The following is a 17,368-nucleotide window of genomic DNA, read 5'->3' as shown; positions in this document are numbered from 1 at the left end:
CTGATTAAGAAGTACTAACTGGGCATACACTAGTGGTGTTAATGACGTGCTCGCTATCTCGTTGCGGAGATAGGCGCGCGTTTATACGGCGCTCGGAGTCGGCTCGGCGGACACAGTGCCGAGCAGTACCGCGGGACGAACGTCTCGCGAGCTCGGATGCGAAGTGCAGCGGTGTAGAAGTGTAGTGAGCATGGAGCCGGAGACGGGGATGCCGCTGCCGGCGTCGAAGGCGGAGTCGCGGTGGCTGCGCGTGCTGCGCAAGCGCCTGCCCATCCTGCAGTGGGCGCCGCGGTACGACCGGCTGACGGCGGCCGCGGACCTGGTGGCGGGCGTGACGCTCGGCCTCACGCTCGTGCCGCAGAGCATCGCCTACGCCGCGCTCGCCAACCTGCCCGTGCAGTACGGACTCTACTCCTCGTTCGTCGGTGAGTACTCACTACTCACTCGCACGACCTTAACATCTACTAGGACGGATAGTTACTCATTAAGGATCCAAATGTCACTTTGTGATATGCCGAAAGAAATGTTATCAAACAAAACTTCTAAGTGTTTTAACTATGTCTGTAAAAGTAAAATATTAATAAAGCGATAAAGATGTTTATATTAACTGCTTATGAATATTGAATACAAATGTGTAGGTGTATATTGATTTATATGGTATAATAAATAATGTTTTATAGCTGGTAATTAATTACACTAAGTATTTCCCCACACGCAGCGATTACTTTTTAATGTACCTAATGTCGGCCTTTAGTGGACGAATCTGAGAATGGAGTTTTTTTTTCAGGTGGGACTGATTGCGATTAGTTATTTTTGATACTGATAGTCAGGTAACGTTCACGTTCGGTCATGGTTAACAAGACGCCAACTATTTCTAAAAAAAACAATTTTCCCTTAGTTAGTTAAGAGATTTGTCACAATAAGATGAAGTTACGCTTAAATCTGGAAATCTATAGTTTTCTTAGCACAGCCAGCTATGACATAACAAGTGTCGGTTTCGATATCTATCTACACAAAACGTTGTGTTTCACGTAATTTGGTTTCGTGGTTCTGGATTTTTACCTGAAAGCGCCTTTATTTGTGATACTGATGCTACAAGCTTGAAAACCTAGTATCATCCTAAGAGTACCTGTATTATTTACAACAAAAAGAGCGATGACATGAATTTCGAAGTTGTAACCCGAAACGGTGCCTTTACCCGCACAATTACATAAAAATATCTGTTATTTAGTTATGTGTAATTATAGTATAGAATTAGAAATTTAATGTTTTTGAAGTATCCGCTAGTCGACAAACGCTGAACAAAGCAAGCGTGAGGATCCTTTCTACCATGATGAGTATCAAAACCCTAAAACGTATGCAGCGAGGTGGTGCGTGGTGGTGCAGTTGTTGCAGCAGCGGTTGCGATGTTGCAGGCACGATGCTGTACGTGTTGCTGGGCACGGTGAAGGAGGTGTCGATCGGTCCGACGAGCCTGATGGCGCTGCTGACGCTGCACGTGTGCCGCGGCCTGCCCGTTGAGTTCGTCGTGCTGCTCACCTTCCTCTCCGGCTGCGTCGTGCTGCTCATGGGCCTGCTGCGGCTTGGTCAGTCATTTGCTGTTGTCGATCTATTCATATGACAATGTTAATTGATCTTTAAATCATTTATGGCTAAAAATCGTGTCTGCTCTTTTTAATAGGACCATTTATACGGTCATACTCGATGCTAATTATTTTTCGAAATTTTTCTCGAAATGAATGTATACTTTATGCAAGAGCATCGTGACTGGGCCGAGTGGTATTTTGAAGATACAGAGCAATGTGTGCGTCAGGTTTCCTCGTGGACTTCATATCGCCGAGCGTGACGAGCGGGTTCACGTCGGCGACGGCGCTGATCATCGTGGCGGCGCAGCTGAAGGGGCTGCTGGGGCTGAGCTTCACGGCGGAGTCGCTGCTGGACAACGTGCGCTACATCGCGGCGCAGCGCGCGCGCGTGCGCGGCGCCGACTGCGCGCTCGGCGCCGCGTGCTGCGCCGTGCTGCTGCTGCTCAGGGTGCGGCCCGCTACACGATACACGCTAATTATTTGTTACAATCACCAAATACCACACAACAATATTACAATAATACATTAAATTATACATTTCACTGCAAAAGTACATGTAGACGTAATAGCCGTTATAGTAGAAATAGAAAACATAATGTGTCAAACGGTCTCTCATCAAAATATAGTGTAAGGGATACGATAAAACTGTTAACTCGATGAAAAGCTATTATAGATAACTGCCGACGAACACTCACAGTGTCGTAGGAGAAATAAATGAGTACACCTGTTACAAAAAGGGAGAGCTATATTAAAAATCTCTCCTAGAAAACAGTTGCAGAAATAACTGTTACCACTTTGGAAATAAATTAATTGTTTGAACAATTAAGGTTAATACGGTAATAGTGCTTTCTGGTGATTACCTTACAAACATTTACCACACCTTTATCATTAAATTAGAAATAAATGTGTGCACTTTATCACCTTAATGGCTTTATTACGCAACTGATGAAGTCCCGAGTTCCCGAGACGAGCTATCATCGTTTGTACGATTCGAAAAACTCGTGAGTTACTGATGGAATTATTCTCTATTAAATGATATCACTTCTATCATATGTCTATAAGCGTTATGATCTAGTGAACTAGTTGCATCTGTCTCCCATATTTTTCAGACCTGAGACATATTTAAATCGTCATGAAACATAAATCTGTGTCAGTAACATGTAAATAGTGATGTTAAAATAAGTAACGCAATAAAGATAAAGTTTGTTTGCTCGCCGCCGGCTTCACTCGTAATTCGAGTTCAAACAGCGCTCAATTTGCTCTAACAATAGTGATAAGTGTGGGTTTCCCATTCGCGGAGAAATTATTAATGGCTCCAAAGCCATTGGATGCAGGGCTTCTGTACTAGTTCGTACGGATTTGTCTGGTTTGCGAAGCTATTGAAGACAACCAACCAAAAAGGTAACCAACAAAGCGAAATGTACATGTTAAACGTCAAAAATATGTTCTACTATTATAAAAACATTAAAAATATTTTATGAAAATTAATATAGTTTTACCCTCAGTAGTAGAGAAGCCCCGTGCTCAGCAGTGAGCAATATATACAGTTTAACCCAAAAACTGACCTGTCGAAACACTACGGCAGGTGTGCCACGATGTGCACTGTAGTCGCTATCTACTCCAATATCAAATATGGCCAGTATAATTGCTGTAGCGATCTCTTGAACATATAATTGAATATATTGTTTACAATGCATAATCACTAGATTTCCAGAAGTATCACAATGGCCCTTTGAATTGTGTTGGAAAAGTTGTGGCGGCTATCTCAAACGAGGTCACAGGGCAGGTCCGATGTCGTTCTACAAATAGCTTCATTAATTCTCATCGACAAATTGTATTCTGTTCATCATTGATGGACTCGTCCTCGCGCAGTCGTCACATGACGTAGATATCGTGTGTACTTCATGCCACCGAATTACTGTTTTAACATGTTTGTATTCAAGTAACAGAAACTATATATAAGCATACTTTATAATTATTTTATTATGTGTACGATACATCCTCAATTATTGTGCTTAAAATTTTATTAGTAATATTTATAATAATGTGTATAAATCTCGAATAATTTAGACTTGCTTTTACATTTGTACGTTCATGAAGAACACGAAAATTAGCGGCCGCGTTGCGGACCTTTGTCCAAGGAAAGAAAGTTGGAGATTCTTCGGCTAGTTTCGAACCATAAGACATAATTACAGAAGCTGAAGGACATCCCGGTGAACCCGAAGCGCAGCACGCTGAAGAAGGCGCTGTGGCTCGTGTCCATCAGCCGAAACGCACTCGTGGTGCTCGTCGCGACCACCTTCGCGTACGTCGTGCACGACCCTAAGGATCCCATGTTCAAGCTCTCAGGTAAACTTGTTGCCACGTTGGGTTGAATGTGGTTTGTGCGGAACAATTTAGATAAAGTTAGATGTACGAACGCTGCAGGTCGCGTGGAGCCGGGCCTGCCGCCGCTGTCGGCGCCGCCGTTCAGCGCGGCGGTGGACAACAGCACGGTGCAGTTCGTGGACATGGTGCAGCAGCTGGGCACGGGCGTGGTGCTGCTGCCGGTGGTGATGGTGCTGGCGAACATCGCGATCGCGAAGGCGTTCAGCGCGGGCGGGCGCGTGGACGCGACGCAGGAGATGGTGACGCTGGGGCTGTGCAACATGGCGGGCTCGCTGGTGCACGCCATGCCCACGTGCGGCGCCTTCACGCGCTCCGCCGTGTCGCACTCCAGCGGCGTGCGCACGCCCGCCGCTGGACTCTACTCCGGTACGCTTTACTTGCGCGTTGAAATACGAACTATTGGCACAACTAAATAATACCATCGCTCACTGCAAATAAATACTTTCCAGGTTTGATCACTCTTCTGGCGCTGATATTCCTGACGCGGTACTTCTACTTCATCCCCAAGGCGTGTCTCTCCTCGGTGCTTATCTGTGCCGTCATATTTATGGTTAGATCATTACCTCATAGCTATTGTTTTACGTATGGTTCACTATTGTTGATAGTATTATATTTTCTAGTCCACAGTAAGAGAGTTGATCGATAAATACATTTTTGTAAATGTTGTATTAATTCTATGTAAAGAGGTCATTGAATCATTTGATTGTACATGTACTAGATAATCTCGTAAGAAGTTAGTTTAGTGGACAACGTAGTGATGTCGGGCGGGTCGCGGCGCCATCGATAGTGAAATTTTCCGATGTGACGCGTCCGTCGGGCCACGATGTATGAATTAACTGATTGTCGCGGCTTATCGACGGGTGGCGGACCTTTGGCTCACACACCCACCGCGCACTGTCTTCTAAGGATATCAATAAGTGCATGTTTGTAAACATACTTATTATTTATATTGACGGTTGAGTTACCGCATGTATGCGTGTGCGTGTGCGTGCAGATAGACCTGAGCACGATGTGGCGGCTGTGGCGGCGCGACCGGCGCGCGCTGTGCGTGCTGTGGCTGACGCTGCTGACGGGGCTGGCGCACAGCGTGGAGCTGGCGGTGCTGGCGGGCGCGCTGGCGGACGCGGCGCTGGTGCTGGCGCGGGTGCGCAGCGCGCGCGTGCGCGTGGCGGCGGGCGCGCGCGCGGCGCTGGTGCGGCCCGCGCTGCCGCTGCTGTACGTGAGCGCGGGGCGCGGCGCGCGGCGCGTGCTGGCGGCGGCGGCGCGCGCGCACCCGCGCCCCGTGCTGCTCGACTGCGCCGCGCTCACCGTCATCGACGACGCCGCCGCCAGCGTCAGTACTCGCCACTCACTGCACTACACTCTCACCATACACTGGTCGAAAAAGGAAAAATATACTACTAGCCTAATAACGTGCCAGACCAGTTGCAACTTCTTCCAACATTTGAGAATTACCTAATATATATAAAAATTGACACAAATACATTAAATACATACCAAAATTGAAAGTAAAAAAATCAGGCGACATAGAATGATATTAATAAATAGAAACAAAGTAGGTATATACGTTATTCCTCTATTCTTCTTATAATATTCCATTTTGAATATTTCCAGATGCTTGAACGTGTAATAAAGACCCTGAAGCGCGAGAACCAGAAGCTGATATTGTACAACGTGCCGGCGGACACGGCGGGCACGCTGGAGGCGCTGGAGGGCGCGGACTCGCGCGCGTTCTCCGCCACCAACATGGCGGACGCGCTCGCCGCGGTGGCGGAGGCGGGACTCGCCGACACCGACGCGCTACTGCCCAAGGAACACGCAGCGGAGAAACTATGACCATGAGGGACCGTTAGCCTTCAAACTTAAATATATTTTTCAAATGAGACCTCTCCTCCAGATGAAGAGCCAATTTTTATCACTGTAACAAGATTTACAGCTATTTTAATAACAAGCTATTTTCCACCGAGAATAAGCGTGGAACAAATGTTATTTAGTTAATTTTTATTTACTATATCGTAAGCATTGTAAAACCACCGCAGTGGAAAATAAGAAAAAAATCTCCTGATGGAAACATCTGCAAGTCGCCATCGATATGACAATATGTATTGTGTTATATTGCAGCGTTATAATTGAACATACTTCATGACGCGACAGTATGAACCACCACCATTTAAGTAAGGACACGTAAATAAAACGAGCGATGTGTTTTAAAAACTATACAAACAGCTGTATCGATACTCGCATGCTAGTCTTTGCATTAAACAAAAGCGCAGGCGCTAAAAACGAATATTATAAATATCTAATTAAAAATAAATTTATATTATATTAAAATATAAGGATAAATATAAGGAATGGATTGTGTAATAATCTCTTCTATTAAAAACGATAAATAACCGACGTTATCAATAGATGAATCCCAATCACTCTATCGATCGCGAACATTGTCCAATCAGAATAATGTTTGTTGAACAAGCTTTCCAAATGATTTATTGTGATTGATACATTCTCGGGATCAGATCGTAGATTAAGACTGGGATCATTTAAATCCGCCGTATAACGGTAAAATCTAATGAAAATGACTGCTTTAGTGGCGTAGTTGTATAACGTTACGACTGCAGTGCTGAGATCTCGGGTTCGAGCCCCAGATCGGACAGTGTTATTGGGTTTTTCTACTCAGTATCAGCCCGGAGTTTTAAATTTATGCTCGAAATGGCGATAGCCTCGCCACTTTTTAAATTATGTGACGGAATACACGCGACGGATAGTGAGTGCAACAGTTGCACCGCCACCTACGCCTTCGGGGGTAAATAAACCATGAGTATGTGTGTTGAAATCACCTTTCTAATAAACGTTGTATACCTACTTAAAAACATCTCTAATTTATAAGTACTCAGTGTCTTGTCTTAGCTTTATATTGAGGCGACTCTTAACGTCAGAGGAAGCAATAGGAAACATTGTTTAGCCATGACAGACATACAACGTGTTTTAGTAAGGCGGTGTAATATAAACGCAACCTAATGTTATTATTTGCAGCGTATTGTTCTATTATAATTTATATTTAACTTGCACGCTGTGTGGTATATTCACCAGTTTACAAATAAATATATGTTAAAAAAAAAACTAATTTCTATCCATTTAACAATAATTTAATCATCTATTAAACCTGTCTTTCTAACTAACTAAAAATAAACGACAGCTGTAATATTATGTAGCCATGAAATTAATTAATACATGGTGTGTCAGTAGGCAGATATTTTTCTGAAACAGATTGTTAAATACACTGTTGTCACTATGATTGTTTCACTTGTGGTATCAGGAGGACCTTCCATGTAGAGAGGATACCTTTAATTGACCAGTGGATTCAGTTATTTATTTTTTTGTATTTAAAAGGTTGTTTGTATGTATTTATAAAATAGGACAAGTAACCCACATCAAACAACCAAAGAGTATTTTTCTATAGAACTAAAGTAGAAAGAAATTGAATGATATAAGATATTAATAAATATGAACCTTACTTAATTCATATGTGTGTATGAGTACATACATGAGTTATCTTAAACTCCACATATCTATCTTATATAATAACAGAAAGTTACACATTAGTTTGATGATAAATTCTTTAGAAAAATACTCTGCTAGCATTTATGTTAATAATTGCTTAGGTAAATATATTGTATAGCGTGGCCAGAAAAACATAAAACCTGCTATATTTCTGCTGAAGTGCCACTCAGCCTTTTTGTTTTATAGTTATTGTGTTATAAGAAATTATTTGATCCATGCTTTACTACAACATGGCGAGGCGTTTATTTTCCTTGTCAGGCTACAATGTACATGTAATATAATATAATATTAGGTATATAACTTGAAATGTACTATTTTATATTACAGAATTAATAATAATATTGTTGTAAATAAATATATAACTATGTTCCAACAATAATTCTTTGTTAATGTGAAAACTAATAATTATACCTGACTACATACCAAATTCTATATCTGCACATGACGCCCGCTGTGCCATATATTAAAAGTCACCCCAAGTTTTATTGATCCATTATGCTAGTACCCAACAATTAATATCCTAAGTATCTATACATATTTGCTCAATATTTCAATATCATGTAACTGATTCTTGCAAGTCTATTGCACCAGTTGCAATCCCAATACTCACTAAAAACGTACTTAGGCTTATCTATTATATAGGGTTTTTAAAGATTTTGAAATTGAGGATGTGAGGGATATAAGTAATGATACATTGAATTACTGTAAACATAAAATCAAAGTTGATCCTTTATAACTTCGCAGTTTAGTTGCTTTTAGCCAATGTCAATTTGCATATTAAAAAGTCCCGCCTTTATAGATAAAAGGAATGATCGAATGGAATCGCTCCGCCGAAAATCCAAACAAACCGTCTACTCAACTAAATGTTGCCAAGGTTCTCCAACTTACATAAAATAGGGGAAAATAAAAAAAATATATACACCAATTTAATATTTTCTTTTACGGGTTTTGCTATTATTTATTTATACCTATATTATAACACCATAACAGTTGATACTAATGCAATGTTATACAGATTTAATCTTAACAATTTATTTCAATACATCTATGAGCCATTTCAGTGAATTCTGACAGGTTACATATAAATATATCCAAGTTCTGGGATATAGTATTAACTCTTGGTCTCTCGTGGCTCGCCGGCGAGCCAAGACAGCTACATGACATTTGCGTGTGTCACGGGATTATAACCTTATATACTACATAATAAGGTTATTTTTCCGTCACACGCGTAGCTGTCAATGTTTGCCGGCAAACATTCAGCTACCTGTACATAAAATTTTGACAAGTCATGACGGGTTAAGCAATCGTATGGCCTGTGACAAGGGTGCAAACCTTAGAACATTAACTATCCTATTATATATAATAGTATAATAAAAAGAAAAATTGTCATTATATGCGTGCTCATGATGAACATCAATAAATTCAATTTATAATTTAACTACCCAATAACAACTTATTATGGGAATGGTGTTGTTTTTTTTATTTTGCTTTTAATTTCAGTGAATTATATTATCACCTTTATAAAAATCATAACATATCATTACATAAAATCAAAATATAAATAAAGTATCTATTATTTCTTTAGATTATGATATGGATTTGGCAGCTGCCAATTGTGTGGCAGTGTGCCATGTATTATACTAGCTTTTGCTCGCCATCCCTCCGTGTGAAAAAGGTTTTCTGGAATGAAAGTCCCGCGTTACATTTTCCTGGGATAAGAAGCAGCTTGTAGTCCTTATATAGTTTTCTATTTGTGAAAAAAAAAAACTAAATTTAATTAGTAGTTCCTGCGATTGGCATGTTCAGACAAACAAACTTTTCAGCTTTATATACTTATGTACAAATAGATATAAATTTACATGAGAGTATTTGTTACATTTAGGTGTCGCATTTTGGATTCCATTTTGAATAAAATATTTTATATTACAAACTTATATGTCGCCGAAAGAAAAATGAAAACTAGTCGTATAAGCAAAAAATGTTTCCATACGTGTCAACACTAAAGACCGAATGACGTCGTCGTAGCGAACGTCAAGCGGTCGTTGACATGCCAGTCAGTCGCGGAGTTGAACGGTGGTACGAACCGTTCATTCACTCGCGTCGCGCCGCTATTCATCGACCGACTCGTTTTGTCGGTTGTTTTGTGCTTCGCAACAAAGGAAATCTAAAAAAAAAATATGTGATTCCTGACATAAAACGTGCACAGAATAAATCGATATTAATTTTAGTGTTTCACGGACGCCGTTCAGTGTACGGCGCACAGGGTATCGTCCGCTCAAAATATAGTTTCTTTATCGACCTGATTCGACGGTGTTTATGTTTAGGGTATCTCGGAGTTTGTTTTGCAAACATACAGCATACCCTCGAGCCGAGTTATAGAGTGGTGTAGTGTGGCGGGTGTCGGGGTCGCGGTATGTGCTCAGTGTGATGGTGCTAGTGGTCAATATGTGGCGAGCGACGTGGGTGCTGGCGTTGGTGTGTGTGGTGTCCGGGGAAATCGGGCACAACATGAACAACATCACGGCGCACTTGATGCGCGAGATGTCGGACGTAACGGAGCTGGCAGCGGTGAACTTCTCGCAGCCCGACATCAACCCCACGTACGTGGCCAGCATGCAGTTCGACATGCGCGCCATGGGCCCGCTCTACAACTCCACGCACATCGTCATTGACTTCATCGCACATAAGCAGGCCTATCCTGAAGGTAACTACTCCAAGCCTGACCTTTATCTTGAGACACGTTTATACACTGAGATTGGAACATCTTTTTATTTTCGATAGATTATCCTGTTCAAGCTCAAAATACTGGCTTTGTTTCAAGTCCGTACGCGTAATAGTTCTTTTCTGTAATAAAAATATTTAGAGCAATATAATATAACAGGCCTAGGATATTCGGGAATAGCCGAATGGCTTCTGGTCCTAAGTGTTTAGGATTGGTCCAAATGTTCATAACTTTTCACCATTTATTAAGAATGTTTCAAATTACCTACCAGCCTATATAATATCAACATTGAAGGACTCTGTATACTGACCCCTCCTTTTTCCTGTTATATGAACATGAAATTCCACTACATAATAGCTTAGTCATGTCTATTCTTAAAGCATATTGTTTGGAATATCCTGTTGGCAAAACAATTACAGGAGTCAATAAAATGTTCAGTATGTAACAATACATCATGTAAAATAATGTATTATTTAAAGTACCCTCAATAGCACAAACTTTTTAATAGTAGCTAACAGTTTGTGCTGTGCCAGCTGAAGGACCTCTTGTAAAAACATTTCCACTTAGAACCCTTCGTTAACATATTCATTGTATGTTAATTAATTATTGAGATGCAAAAAAATATTAATGTAGTTAAATCTTAGACAATTAGTAAAAATTATGCATTTGTCTCACACACAGGAACTACATGTGTGAGATAGTCTTATACAGATGAATCAAATTAAAGATAGTTTTAACTTTATATGTTGCATTAGATTATGTTAATGTCTCATTCCTTTGAGAGTCCTATTCAAGCCATTATTGTTACTTAAGTTTAAACTATAAATACATAACTAAATTATCATTGTATCAGATAAAGGATATTATTAGAGAGTTGTCACAACCGCAACATGAAGATAATGTTTGTGATAACAAGCTTTGTATTTACTATATTAATATTGACACAGTATTCAAATTATTTTATCTCACCAATTTGAAGTATTAGTTTGCTTCAAGGTGAAATTAATGTTAGAAATATTGTAAACCAAAAATTTTTGAGCCCTTTATGTTATGCCTTTGTTAGCAATTTCCAAGGAAGTTTAGCAAGTGGTCACTGATGGTGAGTGATCACCATTCACTGTATGGAAACATCCACAATGTTGCTTTGATTATAATGCTGAACTTTAAAGAATAATGGAGATGGGATTTACAGTGCAAATCCAGGTTAAGGGTAAAAGAAGAGCTATTTATACCATGATTTACATTTACAAGTTGCTGAGCTCTAATATATGCATCATATGGACTTACACTTCATAGCATGCATAAATTAAGTATGCTTGAATATGGTAATGATAATGTTAATAAAACCACTATGACGGATCACTGTTATTTAATTTGATATCTTAAACATAAACTTAAAGAACTACATTATTGTGGTTGCTCGCCGGCAGCCCGTGACAGGAAGGAGGAAGTGGAGACGTGTTGCCACAAAAACAAATTAAATTACATATAAACAAATGTTACCCTAAACAAATATAAATGTACCCATTCAACATGCCTCCTTACATTTATATTTTAACTAAATCATATCATACACTACTCATATCAAGTATTTTAAATTAAAACAATAGCTCTATAAACATTACCTTCAGTATAACATATTAATTGTAACCTTTTTTTTTATATTACAATTATCATCTTTTAATTAAACAATTTAAACCAATATTTATCTCAACATAATATCCATCTGAAAGATAATTTACTTTTACAACAACTTTAACATATCTCTAAATTTATTAAATTTATTACTTCCCAATGGTTTTGTTAAAATGTCAGCTATATTTTGATCAGATGCAATTTTTATAACATCAATTAAACCAATTTTAACACTTTCATGAACAAAATGATAATGAACTTCAATATGTTTTGAATTTTTGTGAAATTTCCGTATTTAGCAATAATTTGAGCTCCAATATTATCTTCATATATTTTTACAGGTTTACAATCTTTCTGACAAATCTCATTAATTAAACAAACTATAAATTTAATTTCAGTAACAGCTTCTGACAGCGCGAATGTATTCAGCAAATGTAGATGACTTTGTTACACAATTTTGTTTCTTTGATTTCCAAAATATTACATTCCCAAACAGTCTAATTACAAATCCTGTTGTTGATTTCCTACTGACAATATCTCCTGCAAAATCTGCATCTACATAACAATCTAACATATCAGAATTTATATTCATGTTATAAATTAATTTTATATGTTTTGTTAAGTAAAGATATTTAAGTACTCGCAAAGCATATTTAAAATGTGTCTCATTATAGCAATTTTGGAATCTACTCAAATAATTAACACTGAACGATATATCTGGTCTTGTACCTGAACTAATATATAAAAGTGCTCCAATTAAATTTCTATATTTTACATTCTCATTTATATTACAGTTTTCTAGTTTAAGATTTACTTCCATTGGTGTAGTATATAACTTTGTATTTATTATATTATAACGCTTAGCTAATGATTCTATATATGATTCCTGACTCAGTGTCATGGTCTTATTCTTTTTATAATCATAATCAATATGTATTCCAATGTATTCTTTAACTTTACCCATATCCTTCATAGTAAATTTACTTAACAGTTTGTTTTAATATTACTCATTACCTTTTCATCTTTACAACATATTAACAAATCATCAACATATAACAAAATGTATACACTCACATTAGTATCCAATTTAAAATATAAACAAAAGTCATATTTACTTCTCTGAAATCCAAGACTAGTTAAAAACTTATTGACACATTCATACCAAGCCCGAGGGGCTTTCTTCAAACCATATAATGTTTTATTTAATTTATAAACTCTATCAGTGCCATCATCATAACCAATTGGCTGGTTTACATAAACTTCAGATAAAATTTTACCATTTAAAAAAGCAGTTTCAACATCCATCTGATGTATATTAAGATTATTTTGACAACAATAAGACAATAACAATTTTAAAGTTTGCATTTTAGCAACGGGTGAATATATATCATCAATAAAATCTTTTTGTTGAAAACCTCTTACTACTAACCTAGCTTTAAATTTATTTTCGGCTTTCTTTCTGTATATCCATTTCACATCTAAAGGCTGTTTGTCTGCTGGTTTACTTACAAGTCTCCAGGTCTCATTTTTGCCAAACTGTTCATCTCACGATTCATAGCCTCAGTCCATTCTTTTGCTTCATCGCTAGTTATTGCCTCCTGAAAATTATCTGGAATCATAGCATCACAATAGTTAACAGTTATACAATAATAACCAAATTCTTCATCAAACCGAGTTGGTGGCTTGATTTTACGCCGATTTCTTGTTTCAATTACTTTATTATCATCATAACTTTCATTTGTTTCAGCATTCAAATCTTCATTAATTTTCTCATTATTTTCTTCTGCATTAGTCTCTTTCTTCTCTTCTATAATTTTCTCTTCCAATTTATTCGGCTGGCTATTACTTTTATCATTTTTCTCTTCTCTATTATCATCGAGACCAATACACATTACATCATCTTCAATTATATCACAATGTCTTGCTACAACTATTCTATTGTTTATTAATACTCTATATCCAACATCTGTATAGCCCATTAGTATGCCAAGCTCGGCTTTCCTGTCCCATTTACATTTTCTCTTTTCCTCTGGTGTTCTAACAAATACTTTACTTCCATATATCCTTAAATTTTCAATGCTTGGCCTTTGTTTGAAAAATATCTCATAAGGCGTCTTCCTTTCTATAGTGCCATTTGTTAATGTTCTATTCTTTAAATAAGCTGCGGCCATAACCACTTCAGGCCAAAATCTTTTATGCACTTTTGCCTCTGCCAAAAGACATCTTGACATATCCATTATTGATCTATTGAACCTCTCTGCTGTGCCATTTAATTCATGCACATATGGCGGACAAGATTTAATCATAATTCCCTTTGATCTTGCAAAGTCAAACACTCTTTTATTAATGTATTCCTTTCCATTATCACATCTCAATTCTTTAATATTTTTCCCAGTTAAATTTTGTATCTCATTAACATACTGCATTAAACAATTATATACTTTATCTTTTGACGGAATACAATAAACTTTTGCCAACTTACTATAGTCATCTATAAAACTTAAGAAATATTTTTCACCATTAAAACCTGTAGTTCTGTGTGGCCCATTTAAATCTGTGTGTACAATTTCTAATATATCCTGTGCTCGTTTTCTATTATTTTTAAATGGCAAGTTATGCATTTTATTTTCAATACATATAGCACATTTCATGTACTTACATTCAATCTCCTTTGGTAATCCTTTCAATAATTCACTTGTACACATAGTATTCAAATTGTTAAAGTTTATATGACCAAGCATCCTATGTAATTTCTCCTTCACTGTCATACTTGATTTCTTCACTAAATTAGCATGTAATGTACTTGCATTTATATAACCTTTTAATTTATACAGTCTATCTTCTTTCACTGCTATAGCTATAATAGTTCCATAGACGTTATATATTTTTGATTGTCGTCCCCTGGAAACAATTTTATGATTGTCTGTAATCTTTGAATAGCTCAATAAATTTGCTTTCATCTCTTTGACATAGAAAACATTGTTCAAAACAACTTCAGACTTTTTCCATAGACCATAAAATAAGTTTGTATATTTCCGACCTTTGTAGCTTCTAATATTCTTCCATCACCAACTTTTACTTTAATAGGTTGTTGTAATATTTCACATGAATGATAGTACTCATCAGTATTAATTATATGATCTGTACAACCACTATCTAATAACCAAGTTAAGTGGCCAGACTGCTCAATATTATATATTTTACTTGAAGTTGAAACATTATTATTCTCAATAGTTGCAAGGAAATTATTACCACCACTCTCATTACTGGGTTTATTATTATAAGTTCTTCCTCTAATATTTCTTGAATTATAATATGATCCACGTTGATGTCCACGATTATTATTAAATCTAATAAATCCATTTCCTCTACCACTGTTAACATTTCTGTGTCGACAATCTCTTTGCATGTGGCCAGGTTTTCCACAGGTAAAACATTTAAAGTTATTATTAGGTGATGCAGAACTACTTGTGTGAGCTTTAAAACATTTGAGTTGTCGCGTGATGGTTCATTACATTTTTCAGGTTCTTTATCCAATGATTTTAACATAATTTTACTTTTCAAATAATCTACAGTTCTGTCTTTTCTGGTAAAACGTCTATTAGATCTCCAATATGACTGTAATTACGAGGTAAGGCCTTTAACATATAATTTAATTTTTCTTGTTCACTTACCGTCGCGCCGGCTTGTTTTAACTGATTTATTGATTTCTCAAAGTCGTCAAAAATACACTTACTTGCGAATAGTTCGATAATTTTATTGCTTCTACATTGTTGCGACATATAATCTGTAGTGCCGATGATTTCTGCAGGTACATTTCATCAAATTTTGCCAATATTTTGCATGCGGAATCTAAGTCGCATATATATTCGAGTTGCTTGTTGCTTATTGCACTATAAATGTAGTTCGTTGCCTGGATATCCATCTCTTCCCACTTTGCAACATCATCCGAATCATTTTTGATTCGTATGGCAGCTTCTTTACATTTCTTAAACTCCAAAAACTTAAGTATACGTATTTTCCAGCTACTATAATCCGATCCGTCGAATATTGGAATAACTGCGTCATTGCATTTAGTAAACGCCATTTTTGCTTATTGCATATATAGCACGTTTCCACTTTATTTGCGAAAATATCTTCTTTTCTTCTTTGTATTTGCAGGCAACCACGCTCTGCTACCATGTTAATAAAACCACTATGACGGATCACTGTTATTTAATTTGATATCTTAAACATAAACTTAAAGAACTACATTATTGTGGTTGCTCGCCGGCAGCCCGTGACAGGAAGGAGGAAGTGGAGACGTGTTGCCACAAAAACAAATTAAATTACATATAAACAAATGTTACCCTAAACAAATATAAATGTACCCATTCAACAGATAAAGGGCATTGTAGACAGTGTGACCGGGCACTTTGATTCTTAAGGCTCTAACCCTGAGCAAGTGGCCGTGAGCATTTGTTCCGTACATTTAAGGCATATGATTTAGGTATTATTTAAAAAAAATCCTTAAGGTCTCTTTGAAAATTTTATGCTATCAAAATCTAAATGCACCAAATAGTATTACTTGCAAATAAATAATAATATGTGTACTTTAGAAGAGCTTTGGACGAAATCAATAATTCTAGTGTCATTTTCATTATGAAATAATATCGACAGTATAAAAAAATAATAATCAAAGTAAAGATCATAATTTACATATTAATAACATATTATTGTGAAAATATATAATATTTTTTCCTGTGCATTATATTAAAAAGATACCTTCTATGAATACGGTGAGCGCGCCGTTTTGCTGGCGGCACCGTATTAACTAGTGTTTTAGGGTGACGAAGGCAGTTGATGCTATGTTCTGCTTTGTAATTGTAAGTTCTGTGTGCTGTGTCTGTGCTGATTTGGGACAGAGGTTGTTAATTATTTTTACAGGAATAACTACATTGCAACCACATCCTTAATATGTCTGTGATATGTAAAAACCAGATGATTCAGTTTTATTGCAATTAACCAGTAAACGATGATTCACTTTTCCCATTAAGTAGTTAAAGAATTTATCTAATTATGAATTCCAGGTAGTCATTAAGGAAAGTGTATTGTTGAACTGCAATGTATTTCAAGATGATTTTATTACTGTTATTATTGAACAATCTGGGTGTATTGATACCCGGGAGCGAAAAACTACTATCGTCATTCTGTTCTACAAAAACGATCAACATACATGCCAAATAATATATTCACACCGAACCATCGAGCGGCGATAGCTTTTCATTAGCGGTATATCAGATGGAATAAAAAAATACCTCGGCAAGGCCGCCATGTAACACGGGACTTGTGAATGTTCCGATTGTAGTCTAGAAGGCCTTATTTCCCGAGGTAAGAATACCGGAGAATCTCCGGAGATCGTAGATTTTACGGAGTCTCCAGTGTAAAGCCCTCCTTCTAGTGCCTGGTATTCTGCCGTGGATCGTGTCAGTGACTC

At 37.4% G+C, this 17,368-nt stretch overlaps 2 protein-coding genes across 4 annotated transcripts in view; both read left to right on the top strand.

The window, feature by feature from the left end:
• The first annotated feature begins 58 nt into the window (after window positions 1-58).
• LOC115449987 (sodium-independent sulfate anion transporter) lies at window positions 59-7,477 on the top strand. Its single transcript, XM_037437933.1, has 8 exons — window positions 59-425; window positions 1,416-1,586; window positions 1,814-2,034; window positions 3,782-3,935; window positions 4,014-4,340; window positions 4,424-4,524; window positions 4,969-5,307; window positions 5,589-7,477. Exons 1-8 carry the CDS (start codon window positions 191-193, stop codon window positions 5,808-5,810), a joined length of 1,770 nt encoding a protein of 589 aa, XP_037293830.1. The 5' UTR covers window positions 59-190; the 3' UTR covers window positions 5,811-7,477.
• Window positions 7,478-9,575: 2,098 nt separating this feature from the next.
• Window positions 9,576-17,368, top strand: part of LOC115449984 (prominin-like protein) — a 113,437-nt gene continuing 105,644 nt past the window's right edge. For 2 of the 3 annotated variants that reach the window (XM_037437907.1, XM_037437906.1), the window contains exon 1: window positions 9,576-10,239. In XM_037437907.1, coding sequence (XP_037293804.1) covers window positions 9,963-10,239 — 277 coding nt within the window. In that variant the 5' untranslated portion in view covers window positions 9,576-9,962. The remainder of the gene's footprint in view (window positions 10,240-17,368) is intronic. The other variant, XM_037437908.1, reaches the window with a different exon arrangement.

Source organism: Manduca sexta, chromosome 12, assembly GCF_014839805.1.
Source record: "Manduca sexta isolate Smith_Timp_Sample1 chromosome 12, JHU_Msex_v1.0, whole genome shotgun sequence".
In the NCBI taxonomy this organism is placed as follows: domain Eukaryota; kingdom Metazoa; phylum Arthropoda; class Insecta; order Lepidoptera; family Sphingidae; genus Manduca; species Manduca sexta.
The sequence above is the reverse complement of the archived record's forward strand: the minus strand, read 5'-3'. Positions and strand labels throughout refer to the sequence as shown.